The 26,859-nt window shown below is 40.4% G+C and overlaps 1 protein-coding gene across 4 annotated transcripts in view; it reads left to right on the top strand.

Annotated features, from left to right (window-relative positions):
- Positions 1-26,062, top strand: part of LOC118312962 (glutamate receptor 2-like) — a 57,120-nt gene extending 31,058 nt beyond the window's left edge. The window contains exons 14-20 of one of the 4 annotated variants that reach the window (XM_035638069.2): positions 158-312; positions 995-1,193; positions 3,044-3,291; positions 12,366-12,480; positions 14,778-14,912; positions 17,902-18,077; positions 23,532-23,668. In XM_035638069.2, coding sequence (XP_035493962.1) covers positions 158-312; positions 995-1,193; positions 3,044-3,291; positions 12,366-12,480; positions 14,778-14,912; positions 17,902-18,072 — 1,023 coding nt within the window. In that variant the 3' untranslated portion in view covers positions 18,073-18,077; positions 23,532-23,668. Of the gene's footprint in view, positions 1-157; positions 313-994; positions 1,194-3,043; positions 3,292-11,445; positions 11,561-12,365; positions 12,481-14,777; positions 14,913-17,901; positions 18,078-23,531 lie in introns of all 4 variants that reach the window. The other 3 variants (XM_035638068.2, XM_035638071.2, XM_035638070.2) reach the window with 3 other exon arrangements.
- The last annotated feature ends 797 nt before the right edge of the window (positions 26,063-26,859 follow it).

Below are 26,859 nucleotides of genomic sequence, written 5' to 3'. Positions count from 1 at the left end.
GCATGTGCATTTAACTTTTGTCAATACAACATCTTGTGTGTGCATTCTTCTCCTTGACAATGAACACCTTGCTGCCAAAGTAACAGTGTATGTTTTTTCTTCTAAGTACAGGGCAACAATGAAAATCAAAGCAATAAACATTCATATTATCTTGTAGGTATCCAGATTCAGCCCCTACGAGTGGACACTAGAGGAGCCAGAGGACGGAGCATTGCCATTAACAACTGAATCCAACAATGAGTTTGGGATCTTTAACTCCCTCTGGTTCTCTTTGGGTGCTTTCATGCGGCAGGGTTGTGACATCTCACCAAGGTTGGTAATGTACATTCCTTTCGTATAAAGGAGTGACTCTCTGATCTTTTCTGGTAAACATTTTGCTTCACAGCTGCAGTCGACAGTGTCAGAGGTGCTTTTTCTGAGGTTGTAGACATGGCTTATAATAACTCAAATCACGAATTGTAGGTCATCATCTCTTAAATTTTAATAATCTCTGTCATTTTAAAATGTTTAGTCCTAATGCTGAATCCATAAGGAACCATAATAGTTACTACAAATGTAATGCAAAATAGAGTGGCAAAAAAAATCGGTGAGCCCGATTTGCACTGACCTGGTTTTCTGCTTTAACTAGTCACTGAATATGAGCTGATCATCTAAGTCACAAATACAGTCAAGTACAATGTACTTAAGCTGACATCAAACCACTATAATGTTTTGTTTCTTTATTGAACACATCAATTAAACATTCACAGTGCTGATGGGAAATGCAAGTGAACCATTAGAAGCTTATAAAGATTTTGTCTGTCTATTAGCATGACAGAAAAATTCCTTTTGTATCCAGGGAGACCAGATGATGTTACCTCAGAGGGACTTCAATTATTCTATTGATACTGACCATCCTCCCAGCAAAGCCCATGAATTACTCAAGATATGAATCTGTAATAACAGCATGCTTTGGCCTGTTTGTCCCTGTGTGTGTGTGTGTGTGTTTGTCCAGGTCTCTGTCAGGTCGTATAGTCGGGGGAGTGTGGTGGTTCTTCACTCTGATCATCATCTCATCATACACTGCCAACCTCGCTGCCTTTCTGACGGTGGAGAGGATGGTTTCTCCCATCGAGAGTGCTGAAGACCTGGCTAAACAGACAGAGATAGCGTACGGAACCCTGGACTCTGGATCTACCAAGGAGTTCTTCAGGGTAAGGACATCTTCGTGGTCATACTGATAGAAAGCAGTTTACCACAACATGTAACATATTTTTTTTAGATGATAGCAGGGCACACAAGAAGGGAGATGAATTAAAGGACACGCCTACATGTTGTGTATATGTGAGGTGGGCTTCAGTACTCCTTGTCGAAGGATCTGAAAGAGCGTCCTCTGAAGAGATCAACGTCAGTCTTCCAAAAGATCTTCGTTCCTTTGGTGTTTGGATGATGGTGGTGGTGAGCACTGTCTAACACATCAGTCCAAAATCTGCTTTAGGTCAGAGCCCACCAGGATGTGCAGATAGAAAACACATTTAGCTGTGAAAATCCAACTCACACCCAGCATTTTTTAGACTGAACATTATTTATAACACACAGTATGTACAGTGACCTACTCAATGTTGTACAGAAAGTTTTCTATAAGAAAGGACGTTTTCAGTTTATTCAAAGCGAACATTTACTTTTTACAGGAAGTAACATATCCGATATTATTGACAATAAAAAAAGAACTATTATGTTGAAAGAACATAATTACATGAAAGAAATATACAAGTAGAGAAATTTGAGCCATTAAAATAATTGAATGAAACACAAAGTTTAATGAAAATACAAATAAAGAATTGAGCAAGGAGCCAGAGAAATAATTGTGAAAAGAAAATCAAAAGCGAAAGCGTGTATTCTGGACATTTTTGTTCAACCGTATACAGCACTACATAGCAAACATGGCGACTTACACAGAGGTCGGGTCCACCTAATGTAACTATATTCAACTCATACAAAGTTGACGAAAAAACAGTGGTTCTTTGTTGCAGGTGATTATACATATATGACCACATAGTTATGGACAATATATTCAATTTCTGTGAAGAAATTCTTCTAAATATTACACACTAGCTTGAAATAAAATGTATAATAGTTGGGCGGGTCATGCATGCGTCATCATCCTGGAGTTGTTGACGGTAGCTCCATTATGGGACAATTCCTTTTAATGGAGAGAGGAAGAGAGAGAGAAAGATAGGGAGAAGCCAAAATAAGCAACTACACTTTTGAAACAAGCCCAAAAAACTGCAACCAGCTACCACCAATGTGCAACAATGTCCATAACCCAAAGAGATGGCAGTCCTAGGGTCAAAATGGAAGACACCTCTAAAGGTGGTTGACCGAGCAAAGATCCTGTGGGACTTCAAGATCCAGACTGATGGTGATGGTTAGCCAACCGGACATCATGTTGGTCAACAAACAAGGAAGAAGTCAGTAGTGATTGATGTAGCAATCCCAAGTGACAGCAACATCAAGAAGAGGGAACACTAGAAGCTCCAAAAATACCAAGGGCTGAAAGAGGAGATAGAAAAGATGTGGAAAGTAATGGCAACAGTGGTGCCAGTGGTGATCGGCTGCGACCCCCAAAATTGGGAGAGAAGCTCCAGCAGATTCCAGGAGCACCAAACAAGATCTCTGTCCAGAAAAGTGCAATCCTAGGAACAGCTAAGATACTTTGCAGAACCTTCAGACTCCGAGGCCTCTGGTAGAGGACCTGGTCTTGAAGGAGGAAGCAACCCATCTTACTCTGGAGTGACAATAATGGCAGTGGGGCAAATTGGTATTAAAAAGACACTGGATAGGTTCACACTGAATGTTTAAATAAACAAAAACAAAAAAAACAAACTAAGAATGGTAACAAAAATTGTGGCACACAAGACATGACTGAGCGTTTCACGAATCCCCTTTAAAAGGGATTGATAAAGCAACAGGAGTTATTGTGAATTGTTTGTGTCATGATTCTACAGTTGTACCCCTGTTGTTCAAACTAAAATATAGCATCTTATCTGTATCTCCTTTTTAGCGCTCCAAAATAGCCTTGTTTGACAAGATGTGGCAGTACATGAAATCAGCAGAGCCCTCCGTCTTCGTCAAAAAAACATCAGAAGGTGTCCTGCGTGTCCGAAAGTCCAAAGGGAAGTACGCCTACCTGCTGGAGTCCACCATGAACGAGTACATTGAGCAGAGGAAGCCCTGCGACACCATGAAAGTGGGAGGAAACCTGGACTCCAAAGGATACGGCATCGCCACGCCCAAAGGATCCCCATTAAGGTGGGTGGATCAGTATAACAATGCTAGCCAACCTGCACTGCCATGTACCATTCACGCTACTAACCTGCTGCCTAGCAAACTGTCCCTCTCCCCATTCACACAGCTCTTTCGTCCACACTTGAAAGTTTGAAAGAGCAATTCATGCAACTGCTTTGCGCTTTGACTTAAGGTGGTGAGTGGACTCAGAATGTCCCTCCCTCAGTGCTCTGCAGTGACTATCAGAAAACACTGGCTGACTGTCTGTCTGTCAGATTGTAATTAGCCAGTGTGACCTATGAAAATATTTCCCACCATGGGGAGCGATATAGTCTGGTCCCAAGCCTTAGTGCCAATTGGGTGTTGCAGTATGTGAGTGCGATGAATGGGGCATGGCGGCTTACTCGTTGTTATAATAATCCACCTACCCTGATGACATCATCCCAGTGGTTTGTATTTTTACCATGGCTACCACCTCTGACCAATGGCTAGTGGTGGTTGCCGTGATGATTTTGGGATTGGGTTTGAATTTGAGATTTCAGGTCTTGAAGACATACTTTGTCAACAACAACTTTTATGGGTGTGTTGCATTGGGGCTTTCATTAGTAATATATTGATCGTTTTTATTTTTGGGGTAATGTCTGTAGATGGGATACACTGATTAATATTTGATTCCATATTGTTTCCAGTCTGGGAAATTTGGCTGCACATTTCTTTCAACAATTATGATGAGCTGGATCTTCAAGACTTGATCAGCGGGTTGTTCTTTATGAGCTTATGACACTTTTATGTGTTTAATGTGTATGTTTGTGTGTGTACGTTTGTCTACGTGTGCATATACATTTGCTTTCCATTAGAAATGAACTGCATCTCCTACCAAAGGAAAAATACATGTTTTATTTCAAAAATATAGGTACATATTTTACAGGGATAAGATTTTATTAATTTATCCAAATTCTGACAGACTTATTTCAGGTTGATTTTTATATATTTCAAGAATTTCCAAAGGACTCCTTGAATGTTCCAAGTAAGGACTCTTATTTGCAACTTATTAAAAAGAAAATGGAGACTAATTTTGACTAATACACAGCTGTGTATATATGACTACTAGTCTTTGATTTGCAGTTCCATTAATTACTTTCAGAAGAATAGTTAAAGGATAAAATAAAACATTATGAAAATAATCCAGACACACCTCAAGGTATCCCTGGTAGTTTTGGATCACTGGTATCACTCTGAAGCAATGTTTTAGGATTGTAGTTAACAGATGCAAACAACGCGCAAGGGAAGTACCGTATTTTCCGCACTATAAGGCGCACCGGAGTTTAAGCCGCTGCAGCTAAATTTAATGATTTGTACATCTATAAGCCGCACTGGACTATAAGCCGCAGGTGTTTTAATGGTTAATTACCATATGTAAGGGTTCGTGCACAGAGGGGATTGTCGGGAAAGAGATGGCTGCTTGAGGAAGCTCCCATTTATTAACATTTCAACAAACAAGTTGCATATTTGCATAACGTACTAAAACCACCAAAGTCCTCATCTTCAGCGTCGGAAACGAACAGGCTCAGGGTGGCTTCGTCAGCCACTCTTCTCTCTCCTTCGTTGTCGCTCTCAAAACCAACGAACTCCTCTTCGTCACTGTCGGAATCGAACAGCCTCTGAAGGGCCTCAGCTGAGCCTGTGGCGGCGTCCTCCTCTTCATCACGCAGCAGTCCAGCCTTTCGGAACCCGTTGGTGATCGTGGATGTTTTGACACTTCTCCACGCCATCAGGATCCACTCGCAAACTTGAGCGAAAGTTGCTTTTCGCTGCTTTAACCGTGGACCGCGGACCGGTCATACAGCCCATAGAGTTAAAGTTGGTGGACTGTAACCTGTTAGATTTAGGAGGTCCCCTAGTGGCCGTTAGCTGTAAAAATCCATAGATTAGCCGCACCGTTATATAAGGCGCAGGGTCGAAAAATGGGGGGAAAAGGCGCTTATAGTCCGAAAATTACGGTAGTTCAGAAAAGAGAGATTAATCAAAACAGACAGGTGAACAGTCTGTTAGTAGCTTGGCAGCATAGTCTGTATACAGTATAATGATGGAAGGTGCAGGTCACATGAAATAGTATATACCCCAAAATCGAATTAGTTGCTTTAAAAGTGGGTATGCTATACAATGTATTTTGATGACAGAATGCACCTAATTCAAGAAGAAGCTGATGGTAGCTACATATATACAAACTGTCCTGGTCATGTCAGAGTACCAAAGATCAGTTTTAACAGAGGTCAAATAAATCCTTAATTAATTGTCAAGTGAATGCTCAGTTATCTTACTTTTGCTACACAACAGTGATGTTGATGGAGGGAGTTTGCTCAGATTACTTTTGGAAAATTGGACACTATAGCTAACTTAAAACTGTATTCATTGGTATGTACAGTTTAGATGCTGGACATCTCTAAACAGTCCCCTATTCTAGATCTCATCTGGTCATAATAACATTTGAATCAGAGTTCCATGCATCTCTGAGATGAGAGACATTTATGCTCTCAGGGTACGACTACAGAAGGGTGTGAGAATTAAATTTAATATGGCGCACCACCGTCAGTAGCTTAGGATCCTTGATTTGTTGCCTAATAATAATGAAGGAAAGCAAAACTCTGACTGCAGATATGGTGGCTATGTATACATTTATTATTACTATCCTCACACATTTCTTAGGTTTTAATCGAATATGCTGGAATACAGCAAATCCAATAATATGTATTACTGTCCTGCTACTGTACTTACAGACTGCAGTGTGTGTGTGTGTGTGTGTGTGTGCGTGTGTGTGTGTGTTGTTTGTGTTGAGCTGCACGCTAGTCACTGTGTTTCTCACGTTTGTGTCTTTTCAGCACACTGATGGCTGTGTGGCTCTGTCTGCCCTGCCTTCTCTCTCTCCTCTGTGTCTCTGTCAGTTGGTTCTGAAAGTTAACTTTCTCCTGCAGAATGTTTTTAAAGATGATTCTTCATTTCCTTTATATGTCAAATTTGCAGTTAAAGCTGCATTAAGCGATGGTTTTGTACTATACTTTCCTTGACTAATCAAGTTCATGGAAGATCTGTTAGTTTAAACAGAACAAATTGAGCCACCCAAAGAAACCCTCTTACTAAAAAACCAAAGGGCACTAGGACAAGTATGTATCTCTGTAAACCAGAACAAGCTCCAAATAGGACAGACTAGCAGCAGCACGTCGCGATAGAGAGATGCTGTAGGATGATCAACACAATCACAATGGAATGGAAGTTATTGTGTCCTTATCTTAGGTAATGTGACATGTCTATGGATGAGACAGAATCTGTGGACATGGTTTAGTTACTAAAGGGACTTAAATCAAATCCTTTGGGTATTGGATCTGTCAAAGGTGTGGAGCTAGTCAGCTAGAAGAAATTTAGGACTAGTGTTTAGCCTCCATGTAATGTACACCTCCTTCACTTGTGTTGTTAGACCACAGACTGTATATAAAGATGGACGACATGAAAGCCTCCCTATCATCTTTATCGCCTCCTGGTGGCTGTCGGCAGTATGTCAAGCACATGCATCTCTATTCCACTCTGCAATCACTACTGCGCCGCTTGGCTCCAAGTTATATCAACAGCACAAATGGCAGCACCCATATCTGGGATATTTTTGCTTTTTTTGTGTGCAACAGGAGTAATTGGAAACACTTCATTCAACTGTAGATACATCTTTATATGTATTAAGAGGAGGAAATCCAGGTTTACCAGCTGAGAGCACTGACCTCTTACTTTGTTACTGCTCTACTAGCTACCAAGGAGAAAAAGGACAAGCTAAGATCTATGGATTTATCTATGGACCATCAACTCTTGAAAAAAAGATCAGGAAGGCATTCTGATATCCTGCCACTCATTTCTCTTGCCATAACTTTCACTTGCTTTTCAAGCTATTTTTTCTATACACAGATCATTCAGTCAGATCATTTGTGAGTGAAGAGTTTTTCTTTTGGATGTGATGGCAGTAGTCGTAACAGAGTGATGAGTCATTGAGACCCATTGGGATGAACTTCAGAATCAAAACAATGAGTTTACAGAAGTTGACGCAGCAACAAATTTTGCTTTTGGCCGTTTGTCCTTTTGGTAACCCTCAATGTTAATACCGGAAATATCGCTTAATGGAGCTTTAAGTTTATCCCTTAATCTACTGTATAACTGCTGTTGTTGTAATGTACCATGGTAGAAGCAGAGACATATTTTAAATTGTCACAACTTTCGATCAGGAAAACTCTTGATTTAGAGATGAACAATGGTTTAATTATTCACTGACAACCTGAAAACATGATTTTCCACTTTTACCATGTCTCTGCTCCTATCATGTTCTTACCGTTGTCACTTAATGTTCCTTTTTTCAATGTTGCCACTATTGGGGTCAAAGTTGATAAATAGTTCAATTGTGGGTTTATTTTAGAAACAAAAACACATCTGAAGCGCTCCATTCACATGTTATCATATTCACATTATGAGTCAAAAAATAGCAACGATTACTCAGTTAGTGACAAATGAATTGGTGTTATTGATATTTGTAACCAAACAAATTGGTTGTTAACTGAGCCCAGGCATGGCTATCAAAAACATTTTTACATCACATGATGTTAGTATTATAGATGTCTTTAAAGGGCATTGGCCTTCATTAATCACAACATAACTCACAAGGTATTGACAGGCTCTCTTGATTTATGCATGAAATAGCAAACACCACTTGCAACTATTTCACCGCCTTTTATTTCCTGCCATTACATCATTACTTGAGGCCCTTTAAAAGATGCAAAAAAAAATCAGTGACAGTAGAAGAAGGCACATTGAAACAAACCACTGGGTCGGTTGCACAAAAATACAGTACTTGTCTTCAGATTTAGGTCCGTCTTAGATTTGCGCCAGTGTGAGTTAGTTAGACAGTTTAACAAAAAGCCTAAAACTATTCAGAACTCTGTTCATGCTATTGCGAATGATTACATTATGGAGCCAAAAGCTTTTTTCTAAATTAGTAGGGTTTCTCACTGTGGGAGGTATATACCACTCCTCGATTGATAAGCTCCCTCAAATCATAAAGCATCTTGACCAGGGAGGGGATTGTTTTATAAACCCCACAGCATGACTCCATTTCTAGCCTCTAAAATGTGCATTTTCACAAATCATAAATACGCCAGAGATACAGCTTTATATCTCCTCTTTACAGCCCTTCGACTTAAAATGATAGGGCTTATGGTTTTCCTTTATGGTTGGTTCCCCAGGACAGATGATCAGCTTTCCTGAATCCTGCTGTCTTGCTCAATGGTAGGGTATAATGTTTTTTGAGTGGCCCCTTGCAGGGAAGGGTCCTGACTGTCAGCCTCTCTCAGCCTTCTTTCCTGGACCATTTATGACATACCCATATCAGAGCTTGGGTATGTTTTGCCCTCATGCACATAATCATCTAGGGCCCCAGCTGGAAGTCCTGTACGAAGGTGTGATGCATCTTTTCTAACATCTGCTCTCTGAGGGTGGTGGCCATAGACAGTGACTTCATAGGTAGAGAGACTAACAAGTATTTTGCCCCACTAGGCTCATCACAACATGTTAATCTGTTTGTTGATAGCACTATCATTCAGGGTTGAGCCTGATCTAAAAGAAAGTACAAGAGTCTTGTCGCTGTGACACTGATGTGCTATGATGCTGAATTCATATCCAAGATTGCTTGGATCTAAAGGGAACAATGTGATGTATGATTTCTTCATGGAAGCCTGTGCCTTCACAGAGAGGGGTCCTGTGAAATCTACACCTGTGACCTCAAATGGTGGTGACTTTGTTACTCTGTCCTTTGTTAGTGGCACATGTAGGCAGTGGCATCTGCTGTACAGGCTTTGCCTTTGATCTTTTGCAAAGCACACATATAGATATCACTCTCTTCACTATCTGCCTTGCCGGCATCTTCATGGAACGACGCATTAAACACGACTTGCAGTTTGGTTCTCACTTTATCCTCATTTGGATGGACTTGCCATCATGGCAGCTCCACATGGTAGCACCCATCCTCGTAGACAGAGCTTTTCTCATACTGCTGTGGGGCTTTGAGGTCCTCTGGGGTCTCAGACTTTTCACATGTGATGCCCAGTGACTTAATCTCCCAGAATGCATTCAGCTGCTTGTTGATCTGTGCATCCTCACTGAGCTGAATATGCATACAAGTTGTCTCAGTCATGCTGGACACTGCCACTGGGCCCTGCACTGTCCATCCAAAGGTGCTCTCTTAAGCTACCAGGCTCCCTGTCAGTCTTTCTACACAGCCTGTTACTATCTGCCAGTAGTAGTCTGAGTCAATTAGCACAGAAAGTTCAGATTTGTCATCTCCAGGAAAGTCTGCAAATAGAAGACCTCTCCTCTTTGTCTCCTTCTCAATACTACTGTATAGTAGTAGTTCTACTTCCTACTATATTTACAGTGATTATTACATGATTATACCCCTACAACAGTCTTTCCAGAGAAGAAAACAAGAATGGCTTTGGGGGAGTGTTTGGTGGACCATTGTTATTTGAAAGGGGTTGGGACCCCAAGCATGTTAAGACTTGTTTGTCAGCAACAAAAGTGGTATCATTGGAGCTTTGAGGCAGCTGAGTGAAAACACAATGAGTTTAAGAAAAAAGACTACTTCATTTATTGAAGTTGCTACCTTCCTACTATTCCCCTGGAATTAAAGGACCCATGGAATAAAGTATTTCCTCATCTCCTAAGTTTTCTTTTGTAAGCTTATCTGCAAAAAATAATAGTTTAATAGTAAAAATAGTTAAAGCATCACCACCAGTCAGTGATTATTTTTGTGCAACCAGCCCCTGGTCTGGGTCAACCTGGATTAAGCATCTGTTTATTCTAATGAAACCATATTAGAATTTTATTAAAACGAGCCAAATGTGGTTTGTGGCAATACGATGCCCCACCTCCAACTGCCAGAATACTCTGAATGAAAGTCCTGATTAAGCCGATCATCATAAGCGGTCAATGAAAAGTTCTTGCTGAAGATCTTTCTGACACATTCTGACAACTTAAACTGACATACCTAGATCCTCTCCACAAATCCATGACATTTTGTTGAGTGATGTGGGAAGAGTGGTGCTGCTATGTTCTTACAGGTGACTTTTGGCCTCGTCCCCCTAATTTTTGTTCAGCAAATCACATGGGAACATAGTGGTATCTTTAAAATGCCAAACGCGTAGTCAGACCTGATTCAACTTGGCCCTGTTCATACCGGGCATTCAAATTTGTCCTGGTTGATCTGTTCGTATGTGGCCAAGATGTTAAATGCACTCTTACTATAAAGTATCTTTTTAAAGTAATAATTTAAATTCACATGATTTGTACAACTAGTATTTGTGAATAAGCACGGACATCTACTTACCAGAGGACATCAATTGTGTTGTCCGTTCTTCAACTGGGTCCAAGACACATTGATGTACACACTACTAAAATTAAATATGGCCATATCCTGTGCAGACCACCTCCAAATGTGTTCTGAGCAATCAGATCTCAATGGATTGACATCTGTGTCAGACACATGTTAATGGCAGGTCTGAACAGAGCCTTATTCTCCATGCTTAAGGCGCCTCATTTCAGATGGCTTGTTTACAACTTGCCTAGTTTATCTAACCGCTCATTTTTGTTGGCTCATTGGATCCCTTTTTTGAAGATGTCCTGTGTCACTTTTTTTGTCAACATTACCAAAAGATATAAATTGTCCCTACATTTGACATTTCAACCGGCAAAAACAATGGCCAATGCCAGCTAACAATGAGAAGTCAGTGTTTTGTATTGCGTTCTTTCTTTGAGCAAGAAATCATTTGATAAGTGATTTGTAATTTAGTAACTTAGAACTAGCTATCAGAATCAACCCATATCGCTACGGTTCAGGACAAATCACGTGATTCTGACTCAAAAATATCACTCAGCATTCTTGTTTCAATGGTTATTCGGTAGGTTGATCATAGCTGCTAAGATATGTTGAAGCTAATTCTACAACTAATGAGTTTGCTGCTAAGAAAAAAAGGGCATTTCCAGCTGTGTGTATTCTGTTTGTGCTCAGGATTAAGAGTTCATGTTGCTAACATGCATACCAGCAGGAAGATTGACATGACAACTGAACTGCTAACAGCCACTGTGTTCATGTAGAAACGCGGTGAACCTGGCGGTGTTAAAGTTGAACGAGCAGGGGCTGCTGGACAAACTGAAAAACAAGTGGTGGTATGACAAGGGAGAATGCGGCAGCGGAGGAGGGGAGAGCAAGGTTAATACACACACACAAACGCACGCTACACACAAACATGAAGGTAACACTGGGCTATGATGTGTAATGAAAAGAGAGCAAAAGAAGCAGCACGGTAACAACGCCACATGTGAACACAAAAGCTAGCGATGTAAGCAACGTCACAAATATGACGACAAATCAGTGCTCACAGATGTTGCACACACAAACTAGATTTTGCTGTTGCTGATAAGCACCACCAACAGGTAGTGTTGTAGCCTGTGCTGCCTCTTTCGCAATTGTGTTGCGCCCTGTTTGGTTGAGGTCAGGGGTAGGGTAGGCTTCAGGGGCAGGGCCAGGGTCAGGTGACCTCACACCAGATGGCAGCAACAGTGCAAGAGAAGAGCTGTTGATAAAGAGTGTGTGCAAATGGCCAAACTCTGTTTATCTATGGCTCTGGACTGAAGGATTACTGCTACTAAATATAGTAGCAGCAAGGCTTTTCAATGCAGCACCTCTCATTCTCTGTCTCATGGGCAAAACAGAGGGGCACTGAGAACACAAGATCCCATCATAAGAAGGCTCTGTCGGACAACATGGTCTACGCAGTCCTCCTTATTATACCATTTGGCATTTGGCAATCGGTGGAGAATTAACTTGTAATCATGGTTTAGAAATGGATGTATTGTTGCAAAACATTGTAAAGCCAAACCTTAATGTTGAAGCATTCACGACAGACGAGAATGGGCCCTCTCTTGGTTGCTAGAGCAGAGTGTGAGAACCGCTGCCCCACTAATAACATAAGATAACATTGATAATGATGTTATTTATGTTATTCCCATTGAAGAGTGCCAGTAAACCTTGCCGTATTGAAACTGAATGAGCAAGGGACCCTAGACAAGATGAAAAACAAGTGGTGGTACGATAAAGGAGAGTGTGGCTTCAAGGACTCCACCAATAAGGTTAGTCATATGTGTCTGTGGATCAGTCAAACACTCTGTCTGTTCACATATGTAAGATGCACAGTAAGCTTGATTCTATAAATGCAGTAGTTGTATATGTATTTAAGTATAAAACTGAAAAGAAAATGTAGAGCATGGTTAGTCCAGATTATTCAGCATGGAGTTTCAATACACAGTACAATGAAAATAATGCCAAAAAAGTTATTTACTATATAAAGTACACTTTAAATCATAAGGTCAAGATCTACTATCTTCTCCAGTGTAAAGTACTTAATTTTGCATTGTAAGGTCTCAGCCTTACTATGTAAAGTGCCTTGAGATATTGTATGTTTTGATTAGGCGATATACAAATAGAATTTAATTGAATATAATTGATGTTACATTAAGACGTGGTTTCCTGAAAACGATAGAGCTTCACCTACTGAATCCACTGTGTATTTTGTTGTGTCTGTTTTAACACAAGTTGGAGTCTGTCTGTCCATCCATCTGTCTGTCCTTCTGAAACACTGTTTAGACCAAATTAGATTTCAGGGGGATTTCTGTAAAGTAACAGACAGACCAATTTTGTGAAACTTTGTGATTCTTCTTTGTTGAGTCATGACCAAACAGACCAGCCTTTCCTCACAGCGGGGAAAAAACTAGTCTGCCTTGAGAATTTGACTAGGTCCTCGAACACTACAAAACTCGGGGGATCATGCTTTCAAGTCGCTTTAACCCTAAATGTTTTTAATTTTAAATTTTTTTTATTTGATCACTTTGATTGTGAAGCACTATACTGTCAGAGAAAGGTCCTCGTAAATAAATAGCTTTCTTGCCATTTTACTTATTTTTTAAATGTTTGCAATTTCATTGCCATATTTTGTCACAGCAGCTTAAACAAGGTTTTTATGCAGATCTCTGTCCAGTATCATCCCCACTGACAATGAATCATCACCTAATGTAGGCTGGGATATTTTTTGTCTTATATATCTGGCTCTCATGTCATTCATGGACCACTTTTGCTTTTTGTACAACTTAATGGAGCCTAAATTATTCCCTCTCTGTTTCTGTTGCTCTGTAAAAGTAGAGTGCTGCTCTGACGATGATGATTACATTAACATATGTACTGGTATTTTTTCCAAATTGTTTTGGATTCTAATACAATTACATATATTCAACTTTTTTCTTTTGCTGATTCCTGACGTCAGGACTGAGCTAAATGTTTTTCAACTCCTTTATGACAGTTTTGTGATTGAGACTTTTCCACAAATGAAGCCGAACAGAAAGTTGCAACACTTATATTTAATATATTGGGACAAGAAAACAAAAATGTTCTTGCCAACATTTTGTTAAGACATATGAAATGCAAACAGAACTGTGTTGGTTAAAGAGCTCAGTGTGCTTCAAAGGAACTATGTCACAAAGTATATGGTCTGCAGAAAAAGCAGCGTGAAAAGCCTCTCAACAAGCAGAGGGGAAAACATGCCATTAATCGTACAAATGAGGATACTATTGACCAACTGGATGTGATCGTGGTATTGTATCAGAACATTAGAAGCATAGCAGGAAGTTTTGGTTTTTTCCCAAATAGCTTTTTCATGGAGCATTTTAAATATGAACTTAGCTGCAACTGAAAATCTGGTCTGTGACATTGCTGGGTGTGTTTGCAGGTGCAACAAAGCACACTTTGGAGCCTGTAGCCAACACACCTGGGTTGAGCTATGCAGTTAAATATTACTGGTTAGTTATGGATTAAACTGAGTCCTGTTGATGTCCTGTTGACTCCACTTTGAAATGGAGTCTCAAGGAATGTCACTAAAAAGAAGTTAAATGTGTGTGCATGTAAATATATGTGTATACGGGAGGGTGACACTTTTGATATATTTATAATTTGTGTGTGTACATGTGTGTATATATGTGTGTTATTATGTTTATGTATGAAATATACAGTGGGGTCAAAAAGTCGACCACTTTCCAAATTATTTATATTTTTCTGCAGGCAAAATTTCCTACTACTAATCATCACAATCTTCAAAACACACACGATATACAGTAAATGCAAAGCTTCAGTCACAAACAGAGGGTGATCAAGATAAACTGTTTAAAATGTGTTTAAATGTGGGCAGGTCAGATTTAGTCTAGTTGTCTTAACGTACAGCTTTTATGGTGAGTTAACTGCAGATGACAGGTTAGTCACTGGTAGTGTGTCAGTCATTTAAAAGAGCTGTCAACATAGCCCCCCCCCCCCCCCCCCCCCACTAACCCGACCTTTCTCTGGGGTGTGTGTGTGTGTGTGTGTGTGTGTGTGTGTGTACTAGGAGAAGACCAGCGCTCTGTCTCTAAGTAATGTAGCGGGGGTCTTCTACATCCTGGTTGGAGGTCTGGGTCTGGCCATGATGGTGGCACTGGTCGAGTTCTGCTACAAGAGCCGTGCTGAGGCCAAAAAAATGAAGGTACCAGTTTTAGTTTAACATCTTTTTTATTTTGGATGTAAATGTATTTTGTATCAAAACAGAGGGATTTTAAAACACATTAGGAAATATCTTCGAGTCAGAAAACCAGAAAATTGCGTGGTTAATGGGATGTACTGTATATTATAGTATGTCCCTTTGTGTGAAATTCGTACCAGCTGACTGGATGTTACATGTTTATGCCATTTTTCCAGGGAAATTGATATGCAGACAAGTCAACAAGACCTTTTTCAATAACTATTTATATTCTTGTGCACTTTGTATAGAGTCTTTATGGTTCAATGATTGATCACATCCTGGTAGTGTGTCTTCCTTCTGATCCTGCATTTATTTTCAACCATACGTTTGTATTGGGTTTTTTTCATTTATCCAGTAATGCTTTTGCTGTTTGAGGTATATTCAGAACTAATCTTCCATCAAATGAAAAATAAACAGTGACAGACCATATTTTGGGGTGGTGGGTAATTGGTCTTAAAATTTAAACGGAAAGACGATGCAAAAAGGACAGATCTTAACATCTTTAAATGGGGCCAGGTGGAGCCTCTGTAGGAACTAGCAGGGTTGTGGTGATGGAGGCGGTAGCTGTTTGCATTTGGGGGTTTGAGCTGGGGATCTCCTGGGTCTGGTCAGAGAATGTGTAGATGTCTCACTTGGTCCTGTAGCTGAAGCTGCCCTTGCCTTTCGTACACTGTCCGTCTTTGAGGGACGTCATCGAACTGATGCTCTGGTTGATGAATGGTTGGTATGTCTGGAGGTATGACCCTCTCTACAATGTCTGTGGTCATCTTCGTTTGTTCATATCAAGTGGTCCCTACGGCCTCCCTTTTTGGCATTTTGAGAGATCCACCTTATTTCTGTGGACCTTTGACAGATCTCAAGGGATCCTTAAGGCTGTCGTTGTTATCTCCTTCTTCTTGGGACGGGTCCTTTGCAATCTACCTAGGTGTTCCTTTAGAACTGCTGGCAGGAGACCGATCCCCACTCTCTTTCTATGATGCCTGCATCCACTATTTCCTTCCTTGGTTCCTTTGCTCCTAACCGTCCAAAGACTCTAACGACCCACACCAAGTCCAGTTGCTCCTGATTCAACACCCTTGTGGATGACTATGGCCTGGATGAATGAGAATCTTGACAGACATCTAACGGCCCTCATTAAAACAGTCTTGAGTATCAACAAGCATCCTCATGATGGTCCTTTGATAGATGTTATCTTAATACAGCCATGTATACATGTTTGGAGTTTGTCTTCAGCTACCAATCGATGCAAGTTCTAGCCAGTTTGATTCTTCGATGTGATCATTGAATGGTCAGTTACCAGGGTGACAGTCAGGGAGCCCTTTTGTTCCCCTGCTAAGCTAATTTTCATGTTGATGAAACCAATTTAAATTATGTTTGCTTTGTGTTATTGTGTTATGCTCGAAGTAGCCATTAGACCATAAATGGTGCACGTGGTCAGCAACGATACTCAGATAGACCTTCTGACATTCAAACCCTGATTGATAGGAATTAATTACCAAGACAATTACACCAACGCCACCAGCTTGGAGTGTTCACACAAGGCAGGTTGGATGTCATGGGTTCATGCTACTGATGCCAAATTCTGATGGTTAGACTTGGGTGGATTTTTTCAGTCTTCCCCTGTCCAGGGTTGGTGAGCCTGTGCGTCCTGGAGCTTCAAATTCCTGTTTTTGGCTGACAGTAGTGGAACCACAGTCCTGCTTCTACTGTTGTGGTCAATCCACCTCAATGTTCAATGTGTTTTACCTGCATCTGGGATCATCTGCTCACCTCATTTGTAAAGAGTGGTAATCTAAATCACTGCAATTTTCCTGTCAAAATAATGATTTAATATTATTACACAATAGTGTAGCTTTGCCTACTGGAGGATAATGACTTTTACATTGTTCACAAAAACAATGCATGTACAAAAAATTATTGGTGGCAAGCTATTACAAAATTGATAATGATAATTTTCACAGTACTCCTCCCATTTGATCACATAATTGGTTTCAATGCTGCCTATGAAAACCAAATTTAATTTCAGAACACACACTGAACGGTCATCTGGCGGACTGTGAAGAGATATTAGCAGAATTTGACAGAAACTGTATTGGATTACAATCACTGACTGTACCTTTAACTGAAGCTCCTGACCTGCAGGATGTTAGGCATTTCACAACTGCCACATGATTGGCTAATCGCATCATCTCATCAATAAGTATGTGTACAGCCATTCTTAATGAAGTGCTAAGTGAGTATATATACTAAGAAGTAATTGACGAATGGGGAACAGGTAAGTGGGTGGGCACAGAGGAGTGGGCTGGAAGGCAGGAAAGGCTGGGCTCTCTGTAAGGCTGCTGGCAGTGGCAGGGTGATACCTGGCAAAGGCAGACAGATAATGAATTAATAACTGAATTACTACAACAGGTTTTGTTGTTTTTTTGGTCATCATTAATTTTATCTGCATCCAATTGAAACACCAATACCGTCTGCCAATCAGGTGGCAGAGAGGTGCTGACCATGGGGTACAAGGGGGGTCTCCTTGGATGGGAAATCTAACAAGCAAGAATTACATTTTATTTCCTAACATTTCCTCTACAAATTCATTGTTGCAGAGGAAATTGGCTTTTTTTCTCTCTGTGTATTGTGATCAAAGAGTATTTTATTATTTACAACATGACATCTGGGTGTACACAAGCACACGCTATTTACTGTAATGTTTTGGTTTTTACCACATTTTGTCTAGTCAGACCTCAAAACACTCTTTCTCTCTCTCTCTCTCTCTCTCTCTCTCTCTCTCTCTCTCTTACCACAATATTTCTTTTGGAGTTTTGCAGCACTATTGGGGCCATTGGTCCTCAAACTGTTGTTGTCACTTGAATCAGTAACATTCAAAACTGCTTGAGAGTCATCATTGTTACATAAGCACAATCCATATAGTAGTAACGATGACTTTATTTGTGTTATAAAGGTGGCAGCCAACACATTGTCGTCCCCCCAGCACACAGGAAACTACACACACACTCTGTCTTCTCCTCAACATGCCCCCAACTTCAACCTGCTGTCCCCCAGCCACCAGCCAAACTACGCTACCTATAAAGAGGGCTACAACGTTTACGGCATTGAGAGCGTCAAGATCTAACACGGGTAGGAGAGTGATGATTGATGGCTACAACTTCCCTCGCCTCACAGTCATACATCATGTTTAGACAGTGAACTTTTAATCCATACCATCAAACAGTAATTTATAGACAGCTGGATTCATATTGTGGTGGTGCACAGCAGCTTCAGTGTGAAATTGGATTTTCACTGATCAAATATGCACATGCTCAATAGCGATCACTAATTTGGTATCAGTGAAACCAAAGTCTCAAATGCTTCTCTCTCCTGGTTGTGTGTTAATGTGAACCATATTCAGGGGGTGTTAAGTTTCATCATCAGTAACTTATCAACCACTGAAAAAAGAGACAAAGTCAAAGTCGTTGTTTCTGTGGATGGAACATTCACAACTATAGCATAAAATGACAGACACACGTCAGCCTAGTCATAGGCTTTTTTTAAATTAATGGTAGTATTACATGTAATACTAATCATTGATATAACCTGCTCTGAAATTAGTAAAAACATACACATTTACAGATTTACATGAATATGTTGATAAGTAATTAATATCCATTGAATCTCTATTTAATTGACACAAAATAATGAGACAAAGTTTGCCATTGACGTTGACTGGTATTACTGAGTGATATGATTTACTGTGCATGATGTGAACGCAGCAATTGGTCTTGATAAAGAACAAGAAGACGGTGTGGATTAACTGTGAATAGAAGGTATCTGGTCAAAACTGTATATGGCTGTGATACTCCTTTCCCCTGTTCACTCATGACCCAACAGCTTGCTCACTTCCTCTCACTTCCTCTATCCCTTTTATCTCACCTTCTTCTTCACCCCTTCTCTCCTCTTTACCACCCCCCTACCTCCCTCCCTTGTCCTGCTCTCCTTCCTTTATCCCTCTCCTCCCCTCTTCTCGTCTTCTTCTCCTCACTTTTCTATCTTTACTTTTATCCATCCCTGATCCTCAGTGCTCTCCCTGTTTCTCCTGTTCCTTTCTTACCTTCCTAGCCAATCATCCTCCTTTATGTACTGACTCATTGGCCAGTCACACCCATCAGTCTTAACGCCAGCTTTTCTTTAGGGCAGCGCCATAATTTCATTCTGAAGATGGAGTGGTTTGGAGTGGTAGCATTGTCCAAAGCTGTGCGTCTTGGTTGAACGAATGTAAATTAAATACCACTGCCATACAGTGGTAAATACTGTTGACTAACGCAATGCAACACATGCAGTATGGGATATCACACCCTTGTATGGCCTGATTGAAGATAATTCTATTGGGCGGCTATGGTTCGGGAGTTAGAGTCGGTCGTCCACCAACCCGAAGATCAGCGGTTCGCCCCCAGCAGTCTGCATGCCGATGTGTCCTTGGGCAAGACACTCCACCCAAAATTGCCTCTGACGGCTCTTCTGCCAGTGTATGAATGTGACAGATAAAGAACGGTAAATAGCAGCGCTGTGTGACTGGGTGAATGTGCCTCGTGCTGTAAAGCGCTTTGAGTGGTCAATAAGACTAGAAAAGCGTCCATTTAGCTTTCTTTTAGCACCTTAATCGCATATTGCCTGTGCTTACCTAGTCGCTCTTCTCCTTGCTAAGAACACCTGAAACAGTGAGAATGGTCAGCTCAGTGCTCAAATTGCTAATAAAAAACCCTGGCTCAGAATCAGCTGAAATGCTCCAGTCGTGCTGTGTCAACCACAGCCTCATTTGGTGAGTTGGCTACCCGTGCAGTGCAAATTCCCAGGCACAGTTCTTCCAAATGCAAGCTTAATTGCTAAATCTCTGATTCACAGTTCTATCCTGAATGATTCCTAAATCTGAACAGGCAGAGACAATGTTTTCAATCTTCCTTCCTGTGAGTGTGGTTTTTATTTGCACTTGCAGAACCAGCACAAAGGCTGTCCACCTGGAGATTAGCGTCAAAAGGACAAATTTGGCTGAACGGAGGAGGATAAGGGGAATTGTCCTTTTCTCCCTGTACTGTAGCCTAGCTGAGGAACTGGTTATGGACACTATTTTGATTTAGATGGAACTCAAAGAGTGTCTTTTGGTCATTCAGCTGGCTATGGAGCCATTATTGGTTTCTCTGAAGCCTTCCTATTACTAGGGGGTTTCTGCAGACAGCAGAGATGCTCTGTTCAGGCCCCCCGCTCTGGCCCCTTGCTGCAAACTCACTAGGTGTGTTGTCTGGTGGAGTGTGGGCGCTCCTAGTGACTGCACTGACAGCCTTGCTCAACGAAATCAGGATATATCACATATCCCCTAAGCACAGTTCCCTATTTCTGTACGCCCATATGCACATTTGCCTCAGGATGTATGTCCTCGTTTAAGTGTGTTAAAAGTGTTAACCACACAAAGTGTTGTCATTTGTTGTGAATATCTACGTGGTGCGTGAAGGTAACGAACAATGCTTTTTGTTCTCAGAACACAGCACTTGTTAACTGGAGTGATGCCCATCCACATGGTCATCGTGTTTAGGGACAGCCTTTGCAATTGGTTAGTTACAGTCTTGGGGTTAGAGGTCGCTGTTTGCTCACTTCCTTCTGGTTGTTGTGTGCTGTGCGAGTGTTGGTTCGTTAAAGTCAGTCTCTACGTTTACATGCACAAAATATTAAACTAATTAAATTTAAAAAAAGATTCCTGCTAAACTGTTTGCATGGCTGACTGAATATTCAATTAACCTAATTTACATCCAGCCATCATTCCATCACATACATCCTTTGGCTAAGCCCTTTTCTAACTCTGTTGACCCAATTTCAACTTAATTGACAGCCTGTTGATATTGAAACTTTTCATAATGTTTAAAAAGTAGGTATGTTTCTCCTCCCATCCACAAGTATGGGCTTTTCTACCCAGCATTGCAAACTGCTGTTAAGTTGTTTTGTTGACAATGCACCGTGTCGACCGTGATCAGGCAAGAGGCCATGAGTTGCAAAAAGACATAAAAACTCAATTGAGATATGTTCCAAATGCAATGAATATGTACATCAGCACATCCCCGGGTCAGTAGAGAGGGTTGTCCACAGACCAGAAGGTCGATGACTTGTGTCTAGTGTAGCTAATGTTGAAGCTACATTCACTGTTTCCTTAGACAAGACACTTAACCCTAAATTGCCCCTGATGGCTGTGCCGGCAGTGTATTACCATAAGTGCTGTGCATAGAAGCACTGTATGAATGAGTGTGTGAATGGGTTAATGAGACTTGGACTGTAAAGTGCTTTATAGGTGGTCGATAAGATTAGAAGAGTGCTCTATAAATACAGTTTGTTCACCATTTACATACAAAATTATGAATTTTTCATGTGCAAAAAGAATATGCAGGTTACATAAGCCTCCTCAAATTCCAATTCTGAAATAATAATTGGATTTTGCATGTACATATAGAAATGTGACATCCCCCAAAACCAGCCTATAGCTGGCACTAACAATCATGTCACAGTCAAAGCACAGAGTAACAGCTGATGCTCCCGACCTTTATGTACAGGATGGTTTACATTGCACTGCTGCCAAAGGGTCGGCTGATTGGATAATTGCATGAATAATTTGGCGTGCAAGAATTCCCTAATAAAACACTGAATGAGTGTATGCCCATATGTCTTTAGTAAGGACCACACGGAGATGTGATATCCAGAGTTTTGTGTATTGCACCCTCTGTTCCGCAGAGAATGGTTGGGGAATAACATTTGGTTTTTAAATGAATATTATATAAGTGCAACAAAAGCTCCACAGATGCCTCAATAGCACCAATCTCCACCGAAATAGGTTCTTAACAAGGAGCTAATGTGAGAAATATCTGTCCTCCAAGCCACAGTTCAAACCAACACAGACATTCTCTGTTCATCCGTGACAATGCATAATGCAGTCTGTCTTGTCTTGCTGAACTCAGTAGCTTCAGTACATTCTGTTGTAGATTTTGAAACACTTATTTTAATTTGTGTCTGTCAATTTGTCTCTCACTTCCTCTATATCTCTCCCTACTTTGTGCACGCACACACACACACACATACACACAGGCCTACAGTACTGTATCTGTATTTTTTCTAATTGAAGAATAAAAAGAATCTTCACAACACAGCAAAAAGCTGCAAAAGAACTGTGTCATGTAGGTGAGACACTCCATCATGTGTATTCATATTGTCTAACAATATGTATTTATTTAATTTTTTTATTTATTTTACTTGTATATAGTTTTTTTTATAGAATTTTTATTGCGATATCAATTTAGACATTTTTGACTGTTAGTGGATGAAATAACTAGACAGGAATGTTTATGTTTTGTCTAATCCACTGAATTGAATTCTTGAAAAATTGAACATCAATACTACCGTTGCAGGAACCTATGTACACTATGACCATATTTCTATGAGGCAATTCTGTTCATTGATAGGCTACATTCCTCACATAACACTTTTCTTTCAACCAACAGGGAACAGAACAGGCTTTGTTCTTGTTTGCGCAACAAATTTTTACCCCATTTGGAGCATGTCAACCAAATAACATGGTTCAGAAGATGAAATGTTAGTTCAGAGCTGGCATCAAAACTTAACTTGACTTTTGTGCTTTTTATTTCTCTCTCCTCTCTTTCTTTCTCTATCTCATACTCTCTCTATCTCTCCTTTTCACATCTTGGTAAAATGATGTTTAAACATCTGTATCACTGAATATATTGTATTATTATTTTCCTGGCACCAGCAGCATTTGACCAAAGCGGGGCAGCGTCCTCCCAGCGTATTGTGCATTGACCCTTTAGATAGAAGCCACGTCATTGTGTCGGTCTGAATGGGGTTTAATTGTTATAGCAAATGGAGTAAAGGTATATGTAAGGTAAAGGTATTTGCAAACATTTTGATACCACACTGTGTCACACAGGTCATGGCAACAGTGAATCAGAATAAATTAGTCGGTTGGCAATTCTGGTGGCAACAATCCAGTAATGAAATATTGAACACTTTGACAAGCGGATGTATGCTGTGAGCCATGCTGTCATGAATTAAAATACAGAGACGTCTAGGAGGGACAGTGCTTAGCTGAAAGCTTCTCAAAGTAATCAACCTTCATTCACCGAGCCAAGGGTCATCAAAGTGACGTACATGTCTATTGTACATAACAGTTTTACGCCACAGCTCATTTGTTATTACATGACGGAGACAATCTGTTTAGGGAACAGTTTAACATTTTAGGAAATGAGCTTTAGAGGTTCGGATGGATATAAGTCATATTTATGCTTATATATGTTGTGTGAAGTGGTTAGCCTATAGCTTAGCATAAACAATGGAAGTAGGGAGAGCAATGCCGCCTACCAACACCTGTAAAGCTGACTAATGAACACATACCATTCCTTCTCACGCAGGTTCCTCATTAAGGAAATAGTCCAGGACAAATTCCGCAGCTTTCAAATCTATGTCCAGAGCATCTATTTTCAGTTTAACTGAGTAGTGTTTGTGTGATGATCAAAGAAGGGTTAACATCTTTTTTTCCTCGTGCAGATGAAATTCACAGATGCAATGCGCTCCAAAGCTCGTCTATCCATCACAGGATCGACCAGTGAGAATGGCCGTGTCCCAGTGGCTTACCTCCGTCCAGGATTACCCATGAGCCTCAGCATGACTGATCTCTCCTGACCACACCCGAGTCAGTGCCTTACAGCCAGTCAAGACACATATTTCCTTCCCCACTGAAAGAAAATGGAAATTCTTGTCATCGCCTTTGGTGACAAGTAACCACTCACCAAAGCTGATCCGCCATGATTTTCAATCTGGAGTTATCTATAGCCAACCATTTCTCACTGAGGACTCCGGACCTTGCTCTTTAACATATAGCCTAGAAAGACTGGACAGTTGTTGTCCTACCACCACTTGGCTGTCAGGCGTCAGCAAAGACCTGCCCACCTATGGAATGAATCACTTGACCATCAGCGGGTGATGGCTGGTCGTGTACAGTTTCATGAAAAACAAGCACAGGGGACAGTTTTCTAATCAAACGTGCATCATTGTTTAGTAGATTTTTGGGGTTTGTTTGCTTCTTTGCCATGGGGGCTCATCTTGTATAGAAGAATTAAGACAAAAGCGATGCTGACATTAACGCAATAACAGCATTAATCAGGGATGTGATCAGGAATCATGGGAATAATGCAGAATCTGGGCTAAAATGAGTCTTAAGTGCTATGAACTAAAACTGATGTCCTGAAAATCACATCCATAAAATAATAGTAATTGTGATAGCAAATAATAATAATAATAATAATAATGTTATTATTCCTAATTGTTTTCTTTAATTCTGCCTGAAAATCCCTAATTAGTAGTCCTTTAGCAGACCCGAGAAATGCATGGACTGGCACAAACACACACACACACATACACACATTCGGTACAAGAACGGATGCATCTTACGCAGGGATGGGCAAAAAAAGTGGATGTGTGAATTGTCAACATTTATGTTGCCTCGTCCTCTTACTGGGGAGGAGGTTCTGAGAACAAACTGTAAAAGATAAGAAACAGTTTAATTAATTGGAAACGGCAGCCTCTCAACTCCATCATGCTCGATCCTCACTCTGATCCAGAATATGAAGAATATGAGAGTGGAGAGCAGTGAAGTAAACAGCATGATGTCTCCGTTTGGTTAATATTAAAACCATTACCTGCTTATCGTATGACTTAACTTTGGATTCAGTCTTTCAATCACATTTCTCATATCTTTTTTTTTTTAATATATATATATATACATATATATATACTGCTGTTAATACTTGTACATGTGAGAAATGCACTGAAATGCCGACAGGAAATACAACGTCATCCTGCTGTTGCCAAATGACTGTATAGTCAACCTGCACTCGCGGTTATTTGTTTACTGTTGTATATTAAATGCTTATTATACTAATTGACTGTCTTGGGGAGAAGGAGCTGCGCTTTTCGAGCAGACGACCGTGTGAAAATAATCTGCGGAGAGAAAGTAGAAAAGACATTGGAACCTTGTGTTCAGATCAGATACCTTTAACATTCTTTGGAAGTTTGCCCATTTTAAATATACATATAAACATATATATATACAGAAAATTCCTGAATTAGTAGAGTACCCCTTTAACTATATGTTTATTTTGCCTATCCCTGTATGTGGGCAAACACTAATACAGCAACAAAGTCATATATACACATCCATAATCACCTATTGAGTACATCAGTGCACCCTGACATACACTGTATCTGATACACACTTATTTGCACGCGCACACACACGCACACAGTGTTGTCATACGAGTTCGAAAAGCCAACTGGTGGATGTGCCAAACCGACTGAGAACATTTGAGGGCTCTCCATGCTCAGCCAACGGCAGCTGCTGATACTGAAACCTGAGCCAAAAGGGAGCGCTCACCGCTGTGAGGTGGATACAAACTGTGAACAGACCCCTTTGTTTTAACAAGTATACCGCGCCGACGACGGCAACGGAGACGAGGAGGACGGCGGGGGGGATGAAGGGAACGTTTGCATGTCACTTTTAGTTTTTTCTTTCAGATGAACTTGTCAGCCTGAAGCCTTGCGCCTGGCTGCATTTTAGTGTTTAATGATGATAGTGATGATAATATTAACAATATTAATTGCAGTATTAATGTGGTTCTTGTTATGTATAGTGTATGCTTTTAAGAACTCAAGTCTGCTACTTTCTTTCACAAGGAAGCTGTTATTTGTGCTGCTAGTTCGAAGCTAGCTGGTAAGCTGAAAAGCTTCTCTTTCAACATGATAAATGGCCAAGACGTGATAAACGCCGGGTTGGGAGAAGCTGGAAATGTCAAGGTATCGGCGTCCGTTTCTTCTCATGGATTCATATCGTTTTTTTGCAATGACCACTTGTGGTAATTATCAGAGATTTTTATGTTATGAACAAGTGAAAATGATTTACCACGGAACGGCTCAACAGATATGTCAACCACTGAGACAAATGAGAAAGTGGTCACTCTTCACTTCTGACTTGCCTCTGGTATTACTTCATTTTCTATTAAACTCATCAATTTTGACTGAAACCTTGTCAGCTATTTTTCCAACAGATCAAATTAAGTCTTTGTATTTTTTCTTTACAGCATTGTATATAGGATTCGATGTATGCACAATCCATCCCTTATCTATACCGCTTCGTCCTCAAAGGGTTGTGTGTGGGTTAGGTTGTCAGCTGACACTGAGCGAGAGGCGGAGTTCACCCCGGACAGGTCGCCAACGTATGGAAGGGTCAACATAAAGAGACAGAGACATGTCCTTGACGAAGAGCTGCGCGCAGCACACTTCAAATAAAACACCAGAAAGGTGTACAATATGGGACCTTTAATAAGAAAAAAAACAAATGAAACAGTTCCACTAAATTTCCAAAATGTCTTTGACAGTGTCCATCAATTCCGAGTCAAATTCTATGATTTTTTATGAACATAAATGTTTAACTATATAATTACACAATAGCAAATACAGCCTTTTTTTTTTTTTTTTTTTTTACAAATTACAGAGTCATCCACAGATGCTGCATTCAAAAATAAATCAGATAAACTTTACTGAGGAATAGTGTAGTGCCCTCTGTATAAATCAGTCCTGGTGACATGTAAGTGTAATGAATTTTGTCACTTTGTCATTTGACTACTGGTCAATAAAGTAGCCGTTTCATAATTATCCTTACAATAATGCTCCACAGGAGCATTTTTTTTCCCTTTGTAGGTTATGCACTCTCATTTAAAACTTTTGTATGTAGCGTATTATTTGCTAATGTCACTTTTGTACCACCTTGTTGATTTCGTAGCTCAACAGGTATAGTTGACAAGATGTCACAAACAAATAT

The sequence above is a fragment of the Scophthalmus maximus genome, chromosome 8 (assembly GCF_022379125.1).
Source record: "Scophthalmus maximus strain ysfricsl-2021 chromosome 8, ASM2237912v1, whole genome shotgun sequence".
NCBI classification, from domain to species: Eukaryota; Metazoa; Chordata; class Actinopteri; order Pleuronectiformes; family Scophthalmidae; genus Scophthalmus; species Scophthalmus maximus.
The sequence above is the reverse complement of the archived record's forward strand: the minus strand, read 5'-3'. Positions and strand labels throughout refer to the sequence as shown.